At 39.0% G+C, this 25,141-nt stretch overlaps 1 protein-coding gene across 4 annotated transcripts in view; it reads left to right on the forward strand.

Annotated features, from left to right (window-relative positions):
* man1a2 (mannosidase, alpha, class 1A, member 2) overlaps positions 1–23,872 on the forward strand; it is a 69,505-nt gene extending 45,633 nt beyond the window's left edge. For all 4 annotated transcript variants that reach the window (XM_046842857.1, XM_046842830.1, XM_046842840.1 and 1 more), the window contains exons 5-14: positions 853–971; positions 3,782–3,862; positions 10,382–10,476; positions 11,135–11,258; positions 11,354–11,447; positions 15,437–15,552; positions 15,637–15,856; positions 16,820–16,992; positions 21,432–21,547; positions 21,800–23,872. In XM_046842857.1, coding sequence (XP_046698813.1) covers positions 853–971; positions 3,782–3,862; positions 10,382–10,476; positions 11,135–11,258; positions 11,354–11,447; positions 15,437–15,552; positions 15,637–15,856; positions 16,820–16,992; positions 21,432–21,547; positions 21,800–21,926 — 1,265 coding nt within the window. In that variant the 3' untranslated portion in view covers positions 21,927–23,872. The remainder of the gene's footprint in view (positions 1–852; positions 972–3,781; positions 3,863–10,381; positions 10,477–11,134; positions 11,259–11,353; positions 11,448–15,436; positions 15,553–15,636; positions 15,857–16,819; positions 16,993–21,431; positions 21,548–21,799) is intronic.
* The last annotated feature ends 1,269 nt before the right edge of the window (positions 23,873–25,141 follow it).

Here is a 25,141-nt window from a genome sequence, read left to right on the forward strand (position 1 = left end):
AGGAAAGAAAACACTCGAGACTTGGGCACCAAGGTTACAAGGATGAGAAAAGCATTAGTATTAGAACGATGTGCACAAACATTATCATGCTCATACACACACTACTGTTCCGTGCCCTTGTTCTACAGATTACAGTTTGTATAGGATGCTGCAGTAAGAGTTCTCCCTGAACAATCAACATATTACTGCAGTACTGTCAGACATTCCCTGGCTTTCTGTTTGATATACAACACAGTCTAGTCTTTTTATTTGTTTTTTAAAGCCTTTTACCTTCATCTATGCCTGATTGTATAAGCAAAGATGCTTTACTTCAGGGTGAGGTATAAGATCATCAAACACAGGATTCATTTATGTTTCAAGAACAAAAGACACAAGAAGTGATGAAGCTGCTTCTAGTCTGCCTGCTCCAAAACAGAGGACTTCTTTCCCACAAGGCACTCAGCTCAAATATCTTTTTATTTTCTCTATAGTTTTATACTTATCTTAGTTCATTTATGAACATGTGAACTAATGTTTATTTTTAAAAGTTCCCTTATCTAACCTTTCATAACTACACATTCTTATCTTAATTACTTAGTTTCTTTTTTTCCTCAATAGAACAATTAGTTTGTTTTAATGTTATTTTCTTTGTTTTCCATTTTTTCTTCTTCTAATTTTGATTACAACTGCATTAAAATGAACAAATTATTCATGCATCACACTGTTCCTCCTGGTCCTCTTCTTCCTGTCCTCTTCCTTCTATTCTACATTTGTGGTCTTGAACCCAAACCCCATCCCCATTTACTGGATCTGCTTAACTGGAGATTTTCCACTGGTATGCTTTCTTTCTAAGGACGTTTTCTGTTCTTGCAGGTAATTCCCAGCTGGGGGCCTCGATTGTAGATGCCCTGGACACACTCTACATAATGGGCCTCCACGATGAGTTTAAAGATGGTCAGGAGTGGATTGAAAAGAACCTGGACTTCAGTGTGGTAAGTGACCACACGCAAACACTTTATGTTCACACACATTTAATGGCCTACATTGCCAATAGAAATGTATCTTCTTTTTCATGGTTAATATAAAATTGTCCATTTACATTAAATACATCTTAGAAATGAGAAATATGCAGCCTACCTGCTGACATGCGGTATGCTGCGTATCATGAGTCTGTAGCTCTATTTTGCATTCCCTTGTTTCTATTGACATGCCATGGACTCAATTTTGAAAACGCAAGTTTTATTGAAAAAATGTAGACAGGAGGGATAGTATCTAGAGCACTGGAGAAGAGCCTTAAGAGAGAGTGAGTATTAGCAGGAACTAATAAATATAAGCAAGTAACGGAATGGATTCATGCCATAAAGAAACCCTCTGTTTGCTCACATTTGCAAGAAATATGCAGTAAAAACAAATAGATCTTAAACCACAGTATTGCCTGTTTAGTCTCCAGTCATCTCTTTCCCATAATTTGTTCTTTTTGCTTTCCCATATGCATTTTGTACCATTTATTTTCCTTTTCTTTCATCCTGCCCTCTTTCCCCTTGTAGCTGAGGGTAGGGCTGAAACGATTCCTCGATCAACTCGTGTCGTTAGAATACAAAAAAGCATTGAGGCAAATTATAGAGGCCTCACCCGCTAAACTGTGCACCGCTCCGGGGTCTCATTATAAACTTGCAAAATGGGGCTAGAAACGCGCGTACGCCACGTACCACGCAAAGGTCGTGCACGCTTTTTATGTGTCGCCAATTCCTCCTTCTCACATTCTGTGTTTCTACGATGAACGTACACGAGGTTCAGAGTTTACTTACAGCAGCACACTTTCTCCCGGCAAGTTTATTACGTTTTTTTTTTTTTTACATTTGCGTTAAAAAAGGCGTACGCACGTTTTTAGCCCTGTTTTCTGCCTGTGCCACGTTTATAAATGAAACTCCTGGACACAAGACGCTGCAGAAGGAAAAAAATGGAGGAAGGAAGAGAAAACAGCGAGGGGTGGGAAGATTCAGGCCAAAGAACAAAACGTTTTCAAAGTTTTGGATGATTTCAAACTAAAACATAAAGAAAACACACGTACATACAGTGCGTTCACTACTTTTTTTTCTTCTAAAACTACTTCAAAAAAGAAAAAGCACTTATCCGATTACTTGATTTATCGATGAATATTCATCGACTGATTGGTAGAATATTTGTTTACTAAAATAAAGGGATAGCTGCAGCCCTAGATGAAGGTCATTACATTGATGAGTTTAGGACTGATCAAAGAGTGGTGGAGCCTTATCTGTTTAAGCCTTCGAGAACAAAGAAGATTAATCACGGGGTTATGTAATACAGCCAGAGCTCAACAACTTATGACAGGAAAGGAGTGAGGAACAGGTTTCTTTTGAAATAAACATATCTGGCAAAAATGTTATGAGATACAGACACACACTTATCCATTTTAGCCGTCTCTCTTTGATGTTTGGCCTATTAGTCTAACAGTTGTCTAATACTATGAAATTCCATTAGGTGAAGCAACCCTTTCATTCTTGCTGAAGACCAGTCTTCTCAAAAACAATTTGAGTCTTTTAATTAGTCGGTGAGAATAAGGAGTGTGTGTTTAGTCACAAAAATAATAAGGACTGCTAGATTTGATCAGTATATTAATAGCAGTGCCTGGAATCTTTAGTAGTAATGCAGTATATATTATGAAAGATGGGCGACTCTCGCAAAACCTCAGATGCACACAGTTCTCTCTCTGGCTGTGACTTCGGGCATGTCATTCTCCACTAATTACTGAATCTGTTTAATGACTGAGACACAGCTGGAGCCTCTCACTGCTGTATTCTGTAACTCTTAGAACTCAAACCTATTTTGAGCATTTTTTTACTTTATTATTGAGCATCTGAATAATAAATAAATAGCAACTCTAGAATACAATCAAAGAGCTGATCTGGGGGTTTTTAAGTAAGTATGCTCATGTTTGCACTCAGTCACGTGTCATTAGAGCCGAAAGCTGATTTATCAGCTTTGCACCAGTTGCGTCACTGTAATAAGTCAGTGTTGGTGGTGCTTATTCTCAATTTTCTGTGCACGTATTACTCTCTCTGGTCGTGTTGTGATGATGGATGAGGCTGTATGCCATCGCAATTAATTGTGAAAATTAACCCTAAAAGCTTGCACTAATAGACTTGGATGAAGAGCTCGTATATCTGAGTTGATCCTCTTCAAAGAACTAGAGGTAAAGAAGGGAAAGCCAAGCATGGCCTTGTCATTTTGTTTCATTGTGAATGAATCTCATCAGTCCGAGTATAAGTGTCTACGCTCTTATTTCAGAGATGATAGGTGGGTTCATGTTGTGAGGCTTTTTCGAGATTGAATGACCAATTTTAGGTTGTGCTGCATATAAAATAGTTTTAGAGCATCGCCACGATGAGTAACTGACACAGTCTTGGTTGGTCTCATGCATTAATGCATAAGCTTTTTTGCTGATGGTGTGCGTATGTGTTTGTACAGGTCCCAAAGTCTCATTTTTCAGTGCACTCTTTCACAATAATCAGGGTCTTAGCAGGCTCTATTAACATGTATGCACACATGCATGCCCAGGGCGAGGTGCATTTATATTCTTCCTTCTCAACCAGACTTAAACAGCTCACTGCATGCTACACACACACACACACACACACACACACACACACACACACATGCACACACACACACACACATGCACACACACCTGTTTAAAATGTGTTTTCCACCAAGTGACTGCATTGAGGTTATTTCTACTACATGACAGAAGTATGTATGTCTTGGTTTTCTTTTCCTACAGAATGCAGAAGTGTCTGTCTTTGAAGTCAATATCCGCTTCATTGGAGGTCTGCTTGCTGCATACTACCTTTCTGGACAGGAGGTAAGATATTATTGTGTGATTTGTGCAGGTGCGTAGGAAAGATTCACCTAGTTGGTTTGCTAAAATAAATCAATGAAAGGCATGGAAAAAGTGCTCTGAAAGTTTTAAATTGTTATGTAACCAGTATTTTTTAAGGACTCACTTTATAACTCTGAGTGTGTGGATCGCAGTGTGGATCACAGTGCTCTCCCAAAAAAAACTAGTTTTTGTGTGTTACTAGAATAATAACAAACATTTATGTTGTCCTGTGTATATACACAAATTCCCTGGTTGTGTGGAGTTGGCCCAGTGACCTGAGTAGTATTGTTTGTGGAAACAAGCTTACGCTCTGTTAATTATCCCTCCCTTTTGTTAAGTTTCTTATCTTCCTTTGGCAAATCTGTGTGCATGGTTTGCTCCGACCCTTTTGCTTTTAATGTGATATGCCCAGGTGGAATAACTGCATTAGTTTCCTTCTAACTTGAGGTTAGGAATGTGGGCTTGAGTTAGGATACACAAATAGTTCTGCTCTGGGTGGAAAAATGCAATGTAGTTAATCTGTCCTGCTGCTGTGTGTCTGCCGGTTCAAGTACTGTGTTTCCCCATACCATAAACAAGACACACCCCGAAAAAAGCCCTAGCATGGTTTTTCAAGGTGCTCGTAATTTAAGCCCCACCCCAAAAATAAGCCTTAGTGAAAATCATCAGACGGCATTTACGGTAGTACCATATGTCTGTTGCAACACACCATGATGTATTGAATTATAAATTATCAATATAATATAATAATTATAATAATAATTATCATAGTAATATAATACTAATACCGGTAATATAAATAATCATTACTGTACGTATTTGTAAAAACCCAAGCGGTTGCCTTTGTACAAGAGCTACAGTAAACAGATTACCAATCAGAGTACAGGTTACAATATGAAGTAGATGATATACTGATTTTTGTACCATACATAAATAGATGTACTGGTAGATGGTTGTACATGAGAATATACTTAAGAATGTTGTACTTGTATTTGGATGAGTTTATGCATTGAGCTGCTGTCACATGGTTGGCTGATTTAAGTAACTGCATGAATGTGCATTCTTTTTTTTTTTTTTTTTTTTTTTTGCCTGAGGTCAACAGCCAATCTACTTTTTCGTTTTTCAGAATAGGCTTTTTGTGTGAAATGGGTGTGACTGGTATGATCCCAGTTGTGTTAAAGTTCTGTGATGTCCTATGAAACAGTCACAGTCTGAACAAGTATTAAAACCGCTATCTCAAGTTTCATCAGTCACTCCATTATAAATGTGTAAACAATGATTACTGAAACTATCTTTACTATTAATATTACATTATAACTAATGTTTTTTTTTTTTTTTTTTATTAAATGTTTTTTTAAACAATTTAGGAGCCATTCACATGTGCACTTTCATATTTTTTTTACACCAGAGGAACTCAAAGATCTTAATCAGGATAGGTGTGTCAAAGTTCTCTTCCCTTGAGCATCATGCACCTCAGAACTTCCTCATTTCTCCTAAAGAGGTGAAAACATTGAGGATTTTAGAGAAATGAAAAGTGTGGTTCGGAGTTTTTGCATGTTAGTTAAAACAGGGGTAACTCCTGAAATGCTGCAGGGAAATGGAGATGGAGAACGGCAGTGATGGTGGAGAATTAAGTGGAGAGTTTAACTAGACGTAAAGTTCTTGTGACTCTCCTCAGAGCACCGCTGCCTTCACGCTGGCCCTCTGCTGCCTGTCAGCTTATTCTCGACCAGTCTGCATCAACATGATGGATGATGTTTAGTTACTCTTTCCTCTCCCCTTTAACTTTTCTTTTGCTCCTCATTTTTCAGTTCTTCTTTAGCCCTTCTGGTTTTTGTCTCCTCCCACCTAATCTAAGTCTCTGTCTTGGAATGAATGATGAGGAACAAAAAACTGAACACTACAGTGTTTAGAGATGCGTTGCTGCATTGGGCCTCTTGAATGTAATTAACAGCTAAAGTCATTAATTGAGTGAAGAGGTCTCTCTTGGCCTGAGAGCTCCCAGTAAACAGGCGGGTCCAACATCTCTGCACAAGCTGCTCTCCTCTTCTGTACTTGGGTACAGCACTCATCAGGGCAGTCTCAGTGGTGCAGAATTTAGATGAGGTGATGATTTTTTTTTTTTCCTCCCTCGCCGACCTAACTTCGAAAATATTGAAGAGGTACTTGTGGTCCAAACATAATTGCTGAATTTAAGTGTGAAGGTGAACTGCAGTATAGTGCAGATTTTGTAATCTTACAGCTCTAAATTTCCTGAAGCAACAGATGGAGTGAAAGTTATTAAAGACCTATACCGTTGACCATTACATAAAACTGTTAACTGGAACTTGGAAATCTATGCCGATTTACATGTTGTCCCTCAGCAGCCTAACCTTTCCACAAAGTGCTGAAGAAAACAACTCAGCGATCGGTTTTAATATCAGTTGAGTGGATTAAATTGTCTTCTAATAGTTCCTCAATAATAACATTTCTTAAGTACAAAAAAAATAATCTTATCTGATAAACACAAGATTGCATCACATCTCAAAATGCTCCATGTGCCTATGCTCTAATTTACAAACTGCACCTGGACACAATGTGATTCAACTGAACAGTGCCATTTAGAATTCAAGGCTGAATGCTTTGTTAAAGACTTTGGTTGAGTGCCTACATCAAGCCATTTCACCCACAGGGTTTTGCTGCACAGAGTATGTGTAGCTAACAGCGAAGTGTGGAAATAAAACACACATGAAAGCGGTCAGAGTTCAGCTGTGCTCATGTGGAAATTCCATCTGCTTAGTCTCTCTCCTGTGTCCCGATCCCTTCAGCCCTGCAATGGAAAAACGTTTATTAGAGTTAATTACTGTAGACCCGATCTTACTTTTGAAGGAAGCATTCAGACACACACACACACACACACACACACACACACACACACACACACAATTATTTTTAAAGGCTGTAATATGTAGGATTTTTTTTGGGGGGGGTTGCTTTCTTGTGTAGTTCAAGAGCTACTAATAATCCTGATAAAGAACGTTCTCATTTCAACTTGTTTTATCTCCTGCTTCATATGGCAGCAAAAGGCATCTTTGACTGCAATGCTTATTTTTGAACTAAGCAACAAATCTAGATAAGAATAAAGAAACAGTGATTATTGGTACAACATTGCCTGCTTTTTTTTCAAATATATTAGGATAATTATGTACCCTTTGTTTATTTATTTTTTTTCACCCTCTGATGGGAAGGGATTTATGGGAACGATCTGTTATCAGGTGAGCAAAATTTTCAATGAGTTTTCATTCCTACTTCAATTTAGTGCAGCTGTTACCTTTGTTTAACCTGAGCTAAAGTGCCACAGCTGAGCTATAGCCACCGAGGAAGAAGAAGATAGGGTGCAGTATATTTGCCTGCGAGGAGAACGGATTGATTAGAGTTCTACTCTGTTTCTCAAATATCTCCATTCCTCAAGAAGGTTTTCCCTTTACAGGATATCAGTCTCTTAGACCCAGAGCATATTAGATGCATTAAAGTTGTGTCATTGTGAGCCAGAATGAGCTGAGTAAGTAGCTACAGTTAGTTTCCAAGCTCGATTGAAGTGAATGAATCATTCTCTGCCTTAATTTACGGGACAAAAGGGCTGTTGGGAACATGACAATTGTCAACGTTATAAGCACAGCTAACGACAGTATGAGGTGCAGTGGGTTGACATGAAGGCCAAATGCAGCTGACTCTCTTGCCTATATAAACTGCACTCCAGTCTGTAAAAGTCATCACTACTAGTGATGCGCTGATCTTAAAATCGGATTCCTCTAGTCGAGGCATGTAAGGCATTTTATCAGAACCATTAAAACGCACTAGTGGAACACACAGAGAACCAGAGCTTGATGGCCATTCATCCTTAGCAGGCCAAAGAAAACCACTACCAGTGTAAAGCAATGAAATTATAAAAGGTTATAATTTAAAAAGGGCAGAATTATAAAAGGACATCTTATTTGCAAAGCACTGCACAAAAATCTGAAGATCTAGATCGAATTTTCTCAGCTGGCACAAAAAAGGGTGATTAATTCTGTAAAGTTTAAGAGGTGGGAAACAAGAATCTCCATGCTACGCTCTACCACCTTTTAGGGTTGTGGCGATAGACGATAGGATCGTGCATCGATGACTGGTGGAGATATTGCCGAAAGCTGAGGCCTTCAAGATGATGTTTGACTTGTTTTGCATTAATGTATCAAATGTTTTAATTTCATTATTAAAGAACATTGTCATTATTAAAAATAATAATAACTGAAGTACAATTTATTTGCCCATCTATGACCTACTGTTCACATCAACATCACCGCCTAACTGACCCCTGCAGCACAGTGCGAAGAGGAATTCGCCCATTAGCTATTAAAGTTTTCATAATTTTTTGTAGTGTATTAGGATTAGGGTATGCTATATTAGAATATTTCTAGAAAACTTAACACTAGTAAATAAGGATTTCTTCGTTGACGTACCATTATTAGCATAGTTTGAGGTAGATCGAGCTCTTGTGCCTTGCGGAGCTCTTCGTCTCAGCCAGCTGTGATGGAATGCACCATTAATTGAACGACAGATGCCAAAAGAACAGTCTAGCCCTGGCCATTTGATCCCTTGTATGGCTGCAACAATATTGGCTCTGTTGTAAGTAGCGATGCAAAATTTGAGTCTCTTCTAGTCCCCTCTGTCAGGGCTTGCTCGTTTTATTGTACAGATCGGGGATAGCAGTGTAGGCAAAGTACTTGCACCCCGCCAGCTCATACTGTTTTCTTAAACGTATGAAGTAGTTCTCCAAAACTTTAACTTTCACCTCCTTCGCGATATACTTAGAAATAGCTGCCGCCACCGTTTAGTTTGTACTTGGTGCTTTTTGCGAAAGCTCCGACGATGTATGGTTGACTTGGATTTTTGCTGACCATCAATGAAGCTTCTTTTGGTGCTGGTTATGCAGCCACAGCGGGGTGGTGAGTACGCAAATGTAAGAACAGCTTTGTCATTTTGAGACTCTCGTACCGATACAGCTTTGGTGCAAAGTTTGTGGATTGTTCGAGTGATGACCTCTGGTTTGCCTTTTGCATCTGGTTTAAAAAAAAAAATTTGATTTGGCGTTTTTTTCGTGGTAACCGACTCCAACTTTATTTGCAGAATTATGGATAAGGATTCAAATTTTTGTCGAGTCATGTCCCGAGATAAAAAGTAATGTAAATTAAGTAGATGATTACATAAGTACAATATGTAGATAAAGTAAATAAACCAGTTGGAAAATTATTAAATAGCTTCAGAAATTATTAAATATATGAGCAAATAATTAACCTATTGCACTGCCCCGCCCCCATATGACGCTATGACTATCGCCCAACACTACCACCTGCTGCTATTTACACTGCTTTACCCATATCTAGCAACGACCAGGCCAACTCCATATCATTATACAGAATGTGCTCAACACTTAGGTTGCAAACCTAAGGCTTTCATAATTTCCACATCTCTAGTATCTAGTTAGGAAAAGCCTGGGAATGAGAAGAACCTCTTGGGTGCATTGTTTAGTTTTGTTTAGCAATGTTAAGTATTTTGGCAAAGCAGCAAATCTCCAGCATAGAGTTGCAGTGAGCCAAGGCTGCGAGAAAAAATCATGTATAAATCTATAAAAAGACTTCCGTAGCAATCTCATTCTTAAATCAGGGTTTTCTAGAATCAAGCTACCCTTAGTTGTTTGTGCTAAATCAGTGCAAAGCAATAAATTATATAGAGCCGGGTTAAATGAATAGGAGAAGATTTTTTTCTATAATTTGTTCATAGACATCTTTATGCTTTACTTAATACTAGGAAAGAGCGGGTTAAATACTAGTTTCTTACTTGTTGTATGATGTTTTTGTATTAAAAATGTGTATAAAATTGATTTCATATTTTATTTTATTTTTTTAAGTACCATTGATCATTTTGTTTTGTAAACAGCAACAGTAAAGGTGAATTCCCTTCATTTCAGATAAGAAGAATAATGCTAAACCGCTGTTTAAAAAATAAAGCTGCTGCCACAACATTTAGATCAAAATCATTATTATCTAGTGAGCAAAGCTGCCAGAGTGGATTTTGTGTTATTTCTGATCTTGCTTTCATGGATTTAAATGAAGCTTGCTCAAGAACACAGCAGCAGTAACCGAGTTAGAGCTCTTACTTAATCTGGCACACACAAAAATCACCTGGTAAATGGATTTTCTACCCCACCGTGAAGCAATCCTCATGCTCAGAACCCACACAGAGGTCAAGAGACGTTTACGTTCGTAGCACTATCTTTGCCGCACAGCCCTCACAGGGTCATACAACCCGTGTTGAAGGCGCCAAGCTTTCAGCTTTTCAATTTCAGTCCTCACACCCAAGAGTGACGTGCTGATGGTTGGCTCTTACTTACTTAGTATAAATGTGTTTGGAAAGAGAGCAGTTTTTACGTAACTGTTTTGCCTCTCACTGTCTTTTCTGTGTTCTTTTTTATCCATCTCTTAGGTTTTTAAGGTGAAGGCTGTTCAGCTGGCTGAGAAGCTGCTTCCTGCCTTTAACACTCCCACAGGTATCCCCTGGGCCATGGTCAACCTCAAGAGGTAGTGCTACCTTCATTAAGCTTCTTTTATGACTGTGTGTGTGTGTGTGTGTGTGTGTGTGTGTGTTTCCATTTTCAATCCTCTCCTTTCTCTATCTGCCCCCTGCAGTTCTGGCTTAGTCACTAAGTCCACAGTGTAAAATCTAGACCTGTCGGTCCTCCTGCCTTCTTCACCTTAATGCACCTTTCCACATCATTTGCTTTGCTCTGTGCAGGCATGGAAATGCACAGTTAATCTATTGAATGCATACATCACCTGTTGAATGTGCATTAGACTCCTTGGTTTGAAGCGAGCTTAATCAAAAGCTGACAAAGCTTTTATAAATTAATTGAGTGTCCCAAGGAAATTGAGACCAAAGACCTTCAAGGTTTGTCTAATCCCAAAGATGAAAGGTTTTTATTCTATTAATCCCCATCCACCAAACAACAACTCAGCCTGTCATTACGAACCCCTCAGACACTAATGCATACCTGCTGTACCCAATTGGGATGTGCAGAGCATGCTGTGAATATGAGCGGAGAACCCAGGAAGAGACATTTCAGTTAATACAGACTGTGGAAACTGTGAACACTGTATGTAGTTGTCTTTTTTTAATTTAATAAGTATTATTATTATGGATTTTATTAATAATGTTTTGGGGTTTTTTTGTTATGTCTAGCGGTGTGGGTCGTAACTGGGGCTGGGCATCGGCCGGGAGTAGCATCTTGGCTGAGTTTGGAACGCTGCACATGGAGTTTGTGCATCTTACATATCTGACTGGGAATCCTGCTTATTATCAAAAGGTGTGTGTGTGTATAATTTGTGCATAATGCCTATTTATTTTATGTATGTCCAAAATCTTCAAACAAAACTTTAATATTTGCTTTTTTTTATCAAGGTGATGCACATCAGGAAGCTGCTGGCTAAAATGGACAGACCTAATGGCCTCTACCCGAATTACCTGAACCCTCGAACAGGCCGCTGGGGCCAGCGTGAGTAACCTCCTCCTTCTGCTTTTCTCACGTTATTCTAACTAGAAAACTACAAACTCCAGCATGGATTCACACATGTATGGTAGATTATATGCTTATGGAATTTTGTTTTAGGGATTTGAGTAATTAGTCTGTGGTGCTGACTTTTTATTTGTTACATTTTTGGTTGCTGAAATTTGAAAAATAAAAATGTATTTATTTTGCAGCTGTATGTAAAATACTAACAAAAGCATTCATTTAAGGTTTGTTTTAGCAACTCCTTAACACTATTTCAATTATTTCCTTATTTAATAATATACAGTAAGTGCTTTCTTAGGGTTTGTGGTAACCAGGAATGTCCCTTTATTTATTGTTTTAATATTTTTTAATTCAAAATCAGCACACACATACAAGACATTTTGATGGCCATACTTCAATTTAAGGGACAAAATATTTAACATGGTAGGCATCTTCTGCCATAGCCATAGAACATAAAACCTTTCTAGCAGCACTTAATCAGAGGAAAACCTCTGGCAGAGCTGCACGCTTCCATGTTTACAAATACAAGAGGGTGTTTGGTAGCATTTCAACAGTTATGGTAAGACAATAGCTACAAAAACAATAGAAGGAAATGTCTTTGTGCTATTCGCTGAAATAAGGGTGGGCATTTTAAGAGGCAGCCTATGCATCTGCAGCTGCATTTCAGAAAATCGGACTACTCAAAAACCATAGGCCACCAGAGCCTAAAACATGGAAAGGAATAAAAATATCAAACATCTATTGTCCGGTAAAGTGCTTTTCAAAAATGCAAGCGGTGTGTGAGGAATCTGCTCAGTCTTGATCGTTAAAAAATGGTAGGTGAAAATAGACTATAGAGGAATTTGGACACCCAACCCACTCTGTTCATATGGTAGATATGAGTGTATTCTATAATGATTAGCTAGTGCAAAAGCATCACATTATTGATTTGTCTTTCTAACGTTTGACAAAATGTTACCTTTGGTATTGTTGCCTGTAGAACAAATACATACATGCATACATACATACATACATTCATACATACATACATACATACATACATGCACTGTATATATATTTATAAACGTTTGGAGAGAGAGTGAGGATAACATTTGGAGAGAGAGTGAGAGTAACTTTTTTAAACTGTATTGTTAGCGATCCTTCAACAAGCTATAGTTTAGTGTACACAGGTAGGCTCAGATACCAAAACTTCGACTGATTGCAGAGGCTTGTGTTGTTCAATAAATGTTTCATTTAAGCAATTTGTATTACGTCTTATTAAGTTTTAGATTTTATGAGATTTGGAGGTGGTAGCTCTGTGGTTAAGGTGCTGGGTTACTGTTCGGAAGGTCAAGCCCCGGCATCGCCATGCTGCCACTCTTGGGCCCTTGTGCAAGGCCATTAGCCTTCTGTGCTCCAGGGGTGCCCGATCATGGCTGACCCTGTGCTTAGACCTTAGCTTCCGAGCAAGCTGGGATATGCGAAGAAAGAATTGCACTGTGCTGTAATGTATATGTGACAAAGGCTATTCTATTCTATACTTTAAAGGGGGAGGAGGGGAACTGGCCATCGGCTGCCCTGATTTTTATAAAACGGCATCAGCCACAGAAAAGCCCATATCGGTCAACCACTACTACTTTGCATATTTTGTTAATAGACATTTAATAGAATGGTCAGGCAATGAAGAATCATGTACCTCTCATTTTGCACAATGTGGCCAGTTAAACATTCATATGCTCTTCATTCATTTGTGTGCGTCATGTACATTCAATTCATGAATTCATCTTCTGGCGCTGCTTTGTCTTGGTAAACGTTGTTGTTGATACAGAGTCTATCCTGCAAGTCCTGGCTGCGAGGTGGTAGTCCATTATGAAAGAAACGTGTACACATTCATTTACAATTAAAATGGAAATTTTACAGCCATGCATATCTTTCTACTTGCATTTAATTGGGAAATGGGAGGAATCTGGAGAACCTGGAGGAAATACACATGGGGGGAACATTAACCTGAGCTCGGGGAACCCTGGAGCTTTGAGGCAGCAACCCTTCCCACTGCACCACCATATTAATAGTTATGTTTAACAATTTCTCAGAAATGAAAGGCTTTGGATAGACTAACAGAAATAATGGATAGAATAAAAACAAGTTTCCTTACAGAAATGACACACAATCCTGCAAACCCTTTCTGAGAAATTGTACAATTTGTTAGTTTGTGGGGGTTTGTTTTGTTTTCATATTTATTATGTTTTTGTTGCTGATATTTATTTCTCTCCTTCTTGTTCTCTTCATGTTCCATGGATTTTAACAAACACATGACCACTACGCAAGCTAAAACATGTAGTACATTACCTATGTAGAGTGCATGAAGAAATGCTACCATGCTCTTGAAACACCCTCTCTGTGTGCACTTGTGTTCACTTATGAAATGGAACAGTGTAATTAGTAAGTTTGTGTGGGTTTATGTGCATGCACAGCCATTAGGTTTATGGGAGTGAGTACAAGGGAGATGTTAATTCTCCCAAGTGTAGTTTGTGTAAATACTGGGTGTACTTAACAAGTGGTAGGCGGCCATAAATTGGGAAAATCCACCTTCACCCATGTGCACTCCTCTCTCTCAGGAGAAGCATTGCCATCTCTCGGCCATCTGTTTCTTTTCTCCCTTTTGTCCTAAAGGCACCTGTATAACAGCCCTCCACTGCTTGTTCCACCTTGTCACATTATCCTTCTTTCACACATACACACCACGAACACACACTCTTTGTTTTTGGGACCTGACAGTACCATTAGCGGGTAAGGTAGGCATTGGGTTGGTGATAATGTCTTCTCCACCAGTCCTCACTGACAAGAGCTGATTCATGTACAGCAGTTTTATCGATTTTGAGTCTGTATTCTGAGTATCGTGAGCATATCATCAACTCAGTTCTTTACTGTTCAGCGGCTTTCATTTAAAGACGTTAGTGCTGAGTGTTTTTGTCCAAAAGAAAGAAATCTCAATTTTATTATTCTGAAATTGTTCCTTTTGAACATAATTTGTAGTTTTCTCAATATGTTTACTGCTTTCACACTTTTCTCTTTGTTAGTATGAAGCTTCAATCAATACTGTACTTGAAGCCTTTAATACATTCAGACGATATTATTTGTTGCCATCACTGTTGCGGCCCAGTCTTGCGCACACATTCCCTTTAGCATGTTACACACAGTTTGAAGAGGCCTTTAAAAGGGTGATTAGGTGATTGCTGGTGTGTGTCTGCAAATGAACACATGCGCTACTATACACTTGCCGTAACACCTTATTACAATCAGGGTGAGGTACAATCAAGTCTGAATAGACCGCATGGTTTGGATTCAGCAAAGGAATGAGCGTCCATATTATACTATACATAACTGATTCTTCTGAATGAGTAAAGAATCATAATCGAGTTATTGTGTGGCACCCAGAAGAAAAGAATAGAAAGACAAGAAAGTTATTTTTTGAGTCTTACGGTTTTTCCTCTTGATGCTTTGGCAAGCAATTCATATTTCTACAATCCTTATTCCTGCTTTTTGATAATCCGTTGTTAGAAGCTGTATATTAAAACCCATCTTTAGTCTAAACAGAATTAATATTAGCTGCTCATTATGGAATCAGCACCACTGATAGCTGTGTCCGAATGTAGGTTGGCAGACCAAAGCAGAATAGGTGACTCATTGGAACGAACTGCTAATTTACACATTAGTAGTTCAAATCCAAGCACCATCAGTTGTAACTTGACTTGGCTGTACATAAGTTTGCACGAAAGCATCAGCTAAATGAATAAATGTACGTATCCATGTCCCAACAAGCACATGCCTGATTTATATGGATGTCGTTTTGGGTTGGGCAATTCAAGTGACTATCTTTGGTCTTGATCCAGGAGATACTTGCTTTTAATTTATTGTTTATGACTGGAATACATTTCTCATGTTACAACTCCTTTAACCTTACTCAATGTCTAACTCCAATGTTTATATAGATCACACATCAGTGGGAGGCCTTGGAGACAGCTTCTATGAGTATCTGTTGAAGGCTTGGCTCATGTCTGATAAAACTGACGCAGAGGCTCGAAAAACATATGATGACGCTATTGAGGTGAGCCCCGTTGCCATAAATACACAGTGTTAGTAGGGAATTCTCTCTTCTTTTCCTTCAGTCTTTCTTCTTTTTTAATACTAGGCTATTGAGCGTCACCTCATTCGGAAGTCCAGCGGGGGCCTCACTTTCATTGGCGAGTGGAAGAACGGCCACCTGGAGCGCAAGATGGGTCACCTGACCTGCTTTGCTGGGGGCATGTTTGCACTAGGGGCTGATGGGTCACCTGGGGACAAGGCTGGTCACTACCTGCAGCTGGGAGCTGAGATTGCCCATACATGTCATGAGAGCTACGATCGCACAGGTAAGTCATATTGTGCCTGCTATCTAAATTCAGTTCTCACACAATCTAGTTATGTTTATAAGTTTATGTTTACTGTAATTAGACTGTGTCTAGAGTAAGAGTAATTAAACTCTTTATTGGAATATGTTGTGGACACTTTTGATATATTCTATGTATTTTTAATTGTTTAATACTTTTTTTTTATATATATATATATCACAAATGTTAACAAAACAGTTACATTATTTTACCATGTAGCTTAAGTAAAGTAAAATAGGGGACATCTGTTCCCCTATTTTTACTGCAATTAGCAGGCTTTTATTTTTTGAGAAGGCTTTCCACTAGATTTTAGATTGTGTTTTTGGAAATTTTTGTCCTCACAGCAAAAAAGGTTGGAATCTAATGTCTGGCCAGAAGATCTGGTGAGATCTCAATGTTTCTTTTTGTCCCAGAGGTGTTTCTGTGGGTGGAGATCAGGGCTCTGTGCAAGACATTTTAGATCTACAAAAACCCAAACAAAATGTTTTGTGGAACTTGTCTGTGCATAGCAAGAACATGAAACCGTTTTGTGGCAATATTTTTGGGAAAGGCCCACATATGGATGTTAGGGTGCGCATTCATTTGCAGTTGGAGAGAATTCAGAGTAGCCAGCAGGTGTGTTTTTGGGAGTTGGGAGGAAACCTGTAGAAGCACCATATGTTTAACTCAATATGCAAAAAGTTTTTATTGATCTTAAATGCTGCAGTTTTTCCCTCAACTAACTCAATAATAATAATAATAATAGCCAACTGACTTGATTCAGATAAACTGGTTCAGCTTTTCCCCAACAGGCTACAGAACTGGTTTAAACCGTAGGGTGCCTGATGATCCAAACCTGTGCCAACATTTACATCAGTTTGAGAATCTGTTCTAGTTTTCTACTTTGCTATTCTGCTGCCTGGATGATGTGCTTATTTAATTTTCTTATCATTGTTTTATTTCCAGTTCTCAAGCTCGGTCCAGAGGCTTTCAAGTTTGACAGTGGGCTGGAGGCAGTTGCTGTGAGGCAGAATGAGAAGTATTACATCCTGAGGCCAGAAGTGATTGAGACTTACTGGTACATGTGGAGATTCACGCACGACCCCAAATACAGGCAATGGGGCTGGGAGGCAGCGCAGGTCAGTCCATACTTTTTCCTCAGTCTTTAGACATTGTCTTCAATCTTCTCATCTCAGCTCTGTTTGGCTTGACAGCATTATGGTTTAATTCCTAGTCAATTGGCACACTGTTTATGTCCTCTTACCACCCCACCCAGTCCTCAATACAAATCTTGAATCGGACTGAATATTGCAAGTCATAATTCACATAGCTGAGCTGGATCTGTCGAATTCCACATTGTAAATGAATATACACTAAACACATTTAGAGTGTGTATGAGATCAGAGGAGACATTAAGCGTTTTGTGCATTTTTCACGTCTTTTTATAAAAAATAAAAAAAACGTGTACGCAGCTGTAAACTCAATGTGCACTTCATTAGGAACACCTGTACAACCGCACACTTGTGCAGTTATCAGCCAATCATGTGGCAGCAGCACATGAAACCATGCAGAAACAGGTCAATATATTTATGTAATGTTCACATTAAACAGATTAATGGGGTAAACGTTTGATTTCTGTGAAATTTGTGGCATGTGGTTGTATTTAAGCAGTTGAGAAATTCACACATACAAAATAAAAAAATTCCTTCTGTGCATGGAGGATCTGCAGGCTGAAACTCCTTGTTGATGAAAGGTGTTGATGTCATGTTTCTACTGTTGTAGCTTGAATCAATATAGCCATTTTCTTCTAAACTCACTTATCAATAAAACATTTTTATCTACAGAACTGTCGCCCAGTCAGAGGTTTTTTTTATTTTTTTTTATTTTGCACCATTCTGTTTAAACTCTAGAGGCTATTGAGGACCCTTCTCATCTAGTACCAACAACCATAACATGGCTACAGTCAGAGATCCCTTTTTTTCATTTAGCTGTTTGGTGATATCATATTGTTTGTACTTCTCTGCTGCATTGTGATTGGATGTTTAGATAACAGCATGAATCTGCAGTTGTACTTAATAAAATGGATGCTGAGCACAGTGATATTTATAAATCTATTTAATGAGTCAAGGATCTGAACAAAAAAAAAGGAAAACCAAAGAAGAAATGTAAACAATAGCGGCATGATTGAGTTTGCAGACAGCATGCAATATATTTAAAAAGATGATGAAGAAAGCAAAGGGCACAGAAGCATTGCATGTGATTCTAAAACTAAGTAAACAAATTAGAGTCGTCAAAACAGACCTGAAAACCGAACTTCAAAGCAGAATTTAAACAAAACATTATAAAGGAATCCCCAAAATTCAAACAATAGCTGAATAGCAAATGAAAATGTCAGCCAGATCCAAATATATGCAGTCTCGGGAGAGCTTTGTTTATTGGGCCACAGGAATGGAAAAAGGTGTTTTCACACCTAGTTTGTTTTAAAAGAACCAAACCCAGTTCACTTAAAGTGAACCAGAAAGTGATCTAAGCAAATGTGAACTCAGTCCCTTTCGTGTTCACAATAAAAAAGACTCAAAAGAGAACCCAGTTCTCTTTTTGGTCCTCTTCAGTATTGAAGTGATCTCAGACCCTTTCGTGTTCACACCTCAACCTCATAAGAACTCAGAACCCAGAATTGTGTGAAATTTTATCACGTGTGTTTATGTACGTCTGTCGTAGTTTTTTCACTTGTACGTGACATTGTAGTGCTGTTCTGCTGTAGCCCCTTTCCTTCAGTTTTTGAGAAAACAAAAGAAATACTTTTATGTTTTTATGTATTGTGAATAGTTGGCGTTTGCCATCCTCTTTACAAATATCAATAAGTGCACAGCTCTCTTCATAAGACCACACGACTCCGCGACCTGCCAAAAAGTCAAAAAGTTTTGTGTTTCAGCAGTGACGGAACACGGCTGCAGGTATGGCAAGCCTCCAGGGACATTTGGCGAAACGAAATGCAAAGCGGACCGGGACCACATTGCTTTCACATGTCACAAACAAATCGAACCACAAACGGACCCACAAACGAACCGTACTCAGACCACCTCCGGAGGTGGTCTGAGTACGGTTCGCTTCTGGGTCCTTTTAAGGGGTCTGAGATCACTTGGTTTGTTCACATATACACACTGAACCGCTCCGAGAGCGTTTGGAGGGCTCAAACGAACTAGGTGTGAAAACACCCTTAGTGACCAACTTTCATTTCCCACAGATACACATTTGCAAATTCAAATACGGCTCCGACGCACAAACCCGGTCCCACTTTGCGTCTTGAACCAGCAAGTTCTTAAAGTTGTCACTTAGTATAGGGCACCGCATTCTTACACATTTGTTAAGCCAGATAAATTGGTTGTTCACATTCATGTGAACTATTGTTTAATTATTATTTAATTATTTCCTGGTCTTTTCTAAGACAATTTCAAGATAGTTCAAGTGTTGGTGGAATAATCTTTGCTGGGTTTTTCTCAATATCTACCTTAGCCTGAAAGGTAAAAAGCTCAGTTTTACAATTGAAAAGATAAATGGTTAGTGTTAAGCAATTTTTTTACGAGTTTTACCAGACCTTAAGAGAAGACCAGAAAATATTGAACAGGATAGAGAGAGGTCTTTATAAAAGGAAGCACAAGAAGCAGTTTATTTAGAACCTACTGCTACATACAGTCTAAAGTTGAGAAAGGGTGGATTGCTTTTGAAGCATTTGAGTCAAAGACAAATAAGTCGCCATCAAAAAGATATACTGTTTAATATATCATTTAAACTAAGTAATAGATTTTTTTAATTTATGAATTTGTACTCACATTTAACAGTACAGTAGGAAAGTTGGGTTAAACGTTTGAACGTAAACTGCCCTCATTGTTTGCTGCTGATCTGCATCAAATATTGACAGATAATTTTTTTTTTTTTTTTTTTTTTTTGTGTGTTTTCAGTGAATTATTCAACTTGGATTTAAATATCGAAATTTCTGTCTTGGACTTGATAGAATATTAGCCACAGCACCACAGTGTCTGAGATAACGGTACCCTAACATGTTTTAATGCATGTTAAGAGAACTCACCATCTTGGAAACATCTTAGTGGGCAGAGATTTGGTGGCCATTTCTGGTCAGAAATGGGATAGGGTTTAAATACTGCATTTGAAAAGTTAAGAAGTCAGATAGTTCCTCTCATAGGGCAATTCGAAAAGAGTTTACAAGTCTGTGTATATTGTTTTCATTTGTTTTAAAATCTGATGGATCAGATTGTAAAATATATTTTGAATATTTTTAGTCATGTCAGGATTTGGATATATCTTCTTCTTCTTCTTTGGGCTTCTCCCATTAGGGGTCGCTACAGCGGATTATCCGTCTCCATACCCCCCCTGTCCTCTACATCTGCCTCTTTCAAACCAACTACCTGCATGTCTTCCCTCACCACATCCATATACCTCCTCCTTGAACTTCCTCTTTTCCTCCTACCTGGTGGCTCCATCCTCAGCATTTTCCTACTGATATACCCCCATGTCCCTCCTCTGGGCATGTCCAAACCATCTCAATCTCGCCTCCCTCACCTTGTCTCCAAAAACATTCTACATGCGCTGTCCCTCTAATAAACTCATTTCTAATCCTGTCCATTGTCGTCACTCCCAACGAAAACTTCAACATCTTCAACTCTGCTACCTCCAGCTCCACCTCCTGTCTTTTACTCAATGCCACTGTCTGCACTTTTTTTTTTCCACTTCTCTAATACACTCTCCATTACTTTCCTACGGCACACTTCACTGCTGTCACTCCTCATAATTGTCCTGCACCACCCTCACATACTTCTCTGACACACCTCACTTCCTCTGACTTCCTCACTTCAATACCAGGATTTAGATATATCTAGACTTTGGTAACCCGGCAATCAATGTGTTTTTTTCCTCTGTTTTCAGAAAGGGAAATTGTAAATTAATTTCTGTAACTTCTTGTTCTGTGTCAGTATTGAAAAGTATCTCCTCACACAAAGTATAAACAAGCATAGCTTCTATATAAAGACATAATTTGAGTGTATTGAACTTTGTTCTGCTTAGACTCTGGCCTGATCAATTTGGGGTCCTCAGTATGCTGTGTAGGCTTTGGTTTCTGGTGTGTGAGAGAGATTGCAGACATAGCCCTAGCTGCTGTTTGCTAAATGAATTATGTGGAAGGAAGTACGGTCCAGATGCAGTCCAGTCCAGTCCAGCTCTGTGAAATGAGTCTGAGAGAGCAGCTGTATGATGCAGTGTTGTTTCAGGTAAACAAAAACAGCACGTTGAGCTTTATTGGCACAGATTGCTCATGTCTTTTTGCTGCAAATGTAGGAGTGTCTTTGAAGAGCCAAGTTGGATCTACAATTTTGGGATGCTTTGTACACAAACAAAAAGTTATTAATTGTTTAGTTTTTTCCCCACACTGACTCTCCTGTGCTCCTCTGTATGGTTGTGACTGAATATATTGTCCTGTTTGTTCCATTTTTCTAAAAGTGTGTGTGTGTGTGTGTGTGTGTGTGTGTGTGTGTGTGTGTGTGTGTAAAACTGTTTCCCCCAGGCAATAGATAAATATTGCAGAGTCAGCGGGGGATTCTCTGGGGTTAAAGATGTCTACTCCTCCAACCCTACCTATGATGACGTCCAGCAGAGCTTCTTCTTGGCAGAGACCCTCAAGTATTTATTTCTGTTTCTTTTATTTGCATATAGATGAATGGTAAAAGTAATGATGTTATTACACCGAGTGAAAGCAGAGATTCAAACACTTTAAACTTCTCAGCACTTCTACTTATTGACCAGAAACGCCACCTGCTGGTGAAGTTGCATCACTGAAGGACTAATGCGAACAAAGCGGAACCAGTCAGTGCATAAGGTTCACTGACATAAATGAGATTTTGCTAATAATCTAATATACTTTCTGCACTGTAGGTATCTGTATCTGCTGTTCTCCAGTGATGATCTGCTGCCTTTGGAGAACTGGGTTTTCAACACGGAAGCTCATCCACTACCGGTGCTGCATCTGGGCAACGTCACCCTGCCTGGCAGCCTGGCATAGCGATAGAGGAACCTCAGCGAGAGTGTGCGTTCGCCTCCTCTTTTTCTGAAAGACTGCAGGGTACCTGCATACGTTGAGGGTCTCTTCCGCTCAACCACTGTGCCGTCTGGACTCTGGGTTTTTACTGCCAAGCAGAGGGGACCAGGACACACTTTCAGACTCTGTCTACTCATCTATATGTCTCTTGTATTTTTTTTTTTTTTCACTGTCTCTGATAAGCTGCCAATCAGGCACAGAGAGCTTATGTGACTCATCTGTTGGCTGCATGGCTCTGACATTGGTGGAATCTGTTAGAACTCCACAGCTAAGCAAACAAATCAGCGGCAGTCATGCGTTGCAGTTAACGACCAAACATGGGAAATATATATTTTCTCTGTGAAGAAAGAGGATTTTACATGGCTTATTGTTTTTTTAATGCCTTTCATTGCTTAGTCAGTACAGCAGGACAAACTCTCTTCCTTGCCTCCATCATGCTGGACTCTGACCCAGACCTGTAGGAGGCAGCAGCTGGATGATGTGACCTCTGAAATTTCTCCCACTCTCGGTCTTCGAGAGAATACAGGCCAGAGGCATCCTGGGATCTATGTGGCTTCTCTTGTACTGATTACAGTATGCGCGTGAGTGTGTGCACATTCTTGTGTTAGTCTGCTATCAGCTGCCAGCACACTTCAGTCAAATTCTGCTCCAGATATTAAGTCAAGTATATTTTTGGTTTGCCATGATTAGTGGGTGAAATGACTGAAGTTTTGTGTTTATTTGCAGCATTAAATAGATTAGATGTTGCTTCCAGGATTATCATTGCACATAAGACCTTTTCCAAAAAAAATTAAAAAAAGAATTGAAAAACATTCACTCAGTTGATATTGCAGTGAGCATGTGAGTATACACGGTTTCCTTTCAACCAGTGAGACAGTCTCAAATAAAGGGTTGTGGGTTCTGGTTCTTATCCACACTGCTCTGTACTCAAATTGACTGAATTAGTATTGGATTTATGGCCTCACCTATTCATTTTCAAGTATCTCCAAAGTAACTTTGTTCAAGAGAAAGACCACAGCTCAAAGACCACAATACAGTTTGGGGTTTTTTAGTTTGTTTATTTTTTCCCAACAGGTACATTTCACCACTAAACATAGCAAACACGTCAGTCATGGCAGAGAGAACCATTTATTTTTATTAATCTCCTATAAAATAATTAAGTCCTGTCTTAGTTTTTTTTATACATACAGGGATTTTGTTAACATGTTCATGATAAAGCCATTTGTTTGTATTGGGTTTGCACCCTTTTTGAACTAAAGAGAGTTTTATGGCTGTTGGATCAATTTATTTTCATTCCAGTCAGTAGATCATGAATCTTTTTAACATTTGGATATGCTTCTCCCCCCCACTGCATGCTGCGCTGCCTGCCATTGAACTGATGAGAGTGATATTAAGAGAGTTTTAGTCTGAAGAAACAGGAAGGGGGCCACCACTGCTGTAGTTCACATTAGACCAACTTCCAACTTTACATTCTTCAAAATGTCTTTTTGCAAGGAGGTTACTCTCAAATTTGTCCACTGAACAACAGTATGCAGTGTTTGTAATGCACATTACAACTGGTACTGGCTGGTGAGAACTATTTCTCACACTCTTCTTCCCCCCACTTCTTCCCTCGACCACGATTCCATCCAGTGCAGTTGTCATTGCTTTACCCCTCCTCCAGGTGCCAGTAGCAGCAGCGTGCAGATGCACTATTTACTTACAGCTCTTTTTCCCACTTGCTTACAGTCTCTTCCTCTTTAATATCAAAGTACTGTCACCTGTTTTTGTTGTGGAAGAAGCCCAGGCCAACATGACCACTAGGTGGATTTTGAGAGCTGTGTTCTGTATTCTGTATTTTTACTGAACTGAAAGTACTGTAAATATCTTTAAAATGTGACAGATTCAATAAAGATGTTACATAAAGTGGAGGGAATAACATTTAGCTGTATTTTTCCCTCTCTTTGTCTTTCTTTGGGTTTTTTTTTTTTCTGTACTTCTGCTTATTAATGCAATTATTTAGTCAGCCAATCACACAGCAGCAGCAGCAGGCATGTATAGAAATCCTACAGCAAATCAAAATTTACAGCTGAAGTAAGCTGAAATACCTCTCAGAACTTTAAGTTGGTTGGAATTTTATTTCTGAGTAAACTTGATACTGTCATATGTAAAAGTCCCAGCAGATCAGCAGTTTCTGAAGTAGTGAAGTCAGCCATGCCATAGTTAAAGTGAGTGTGATGCTCTTGATGTGCATTTGCATAATTTATTGTATTGCCCTGCTGCCACATGACTGACTGATCAAATAACTGTGTTATTGAGGAGAAGGGGGTACCGGTGTTTCGTTCCAAATTGGCCAGTGTGTTTTTATATACGTTTTTATATACAGTTGTGTGCAAAAGTTTTAGGCAGTTGTGAAAAAATGCTGTAGAGTGAGAATGCTTTTTATCCATTAACAAAATGGAAAGTACATGAACAGATGATTCCAAATCGATATTGTGTGTGATTTCCCCTGACTTTTAATTCTTACTTTTGCACACTTTGTATACATGCACATAGACAGGGATTTTGTAGGATCAGAGTCAGTGTGTATGATTAACCAGTTATACACAAAGCATCTGCTAATGATCAAATTCACACGGAGGTTAAAACACAGTCATTAACTGAAACAGAAACAGCTGTGCAGGAGCTTAAAACTGGTTGAGGAACATCCATTTACTGTCCGGAGAAGTCTTGCTGGAAGTGAACTTCATGGAAGAATTGAACTAATGAGTCAAGGTCAGAAAATATTTGGCTTTAGTTGTTTGTGGAAGGACTGGAGACTGGTTAAAAAATGTGTCTCCAGGCAACAGTGAAGCATGGTGGAGGTTTCCTGCAAGTGAAGTTGGAGATTTGGTCAGAATTAATGGTGTCCTTATTGTTACACATGGCAGATAATTATCCATCAGGGAGGCATCTGGTTGCCAGAAAATGTATTCAGCAGCAGGACAACCTCAAACACAATCGATATCATTAAGAATTATCTTTATCGTAGAGAGAAACAAGGAGTCCTGGAAGTAATCATTTTGGCCCCTACATAGCCCTGATTTTAAGGTCATCGAGTCCGCCTTGGATTACGTGAAGAGACCAAAGGATTTGAGGCAGTTAGTTCTACAAGATGTTTGGAACAACCTACCTGCCAAGTTTCTTCAAGAACTGTGTGA

This window comes from Silurus meridionalis, chromosome 3 (assembly GCF_014805685.1).
Source record: "Silurus meridionalis isolate SWU-2019-XX chromosome 3, ASM1480568v1, whole genome shotgun sequence".
Taxonomy (NCBI): domain Eukaryota; kingdom Metazoa; phylum Chordata; class Actinopteri; order Siluriformes; family Siluridae; genus Silurus; species Silurus meridionalis.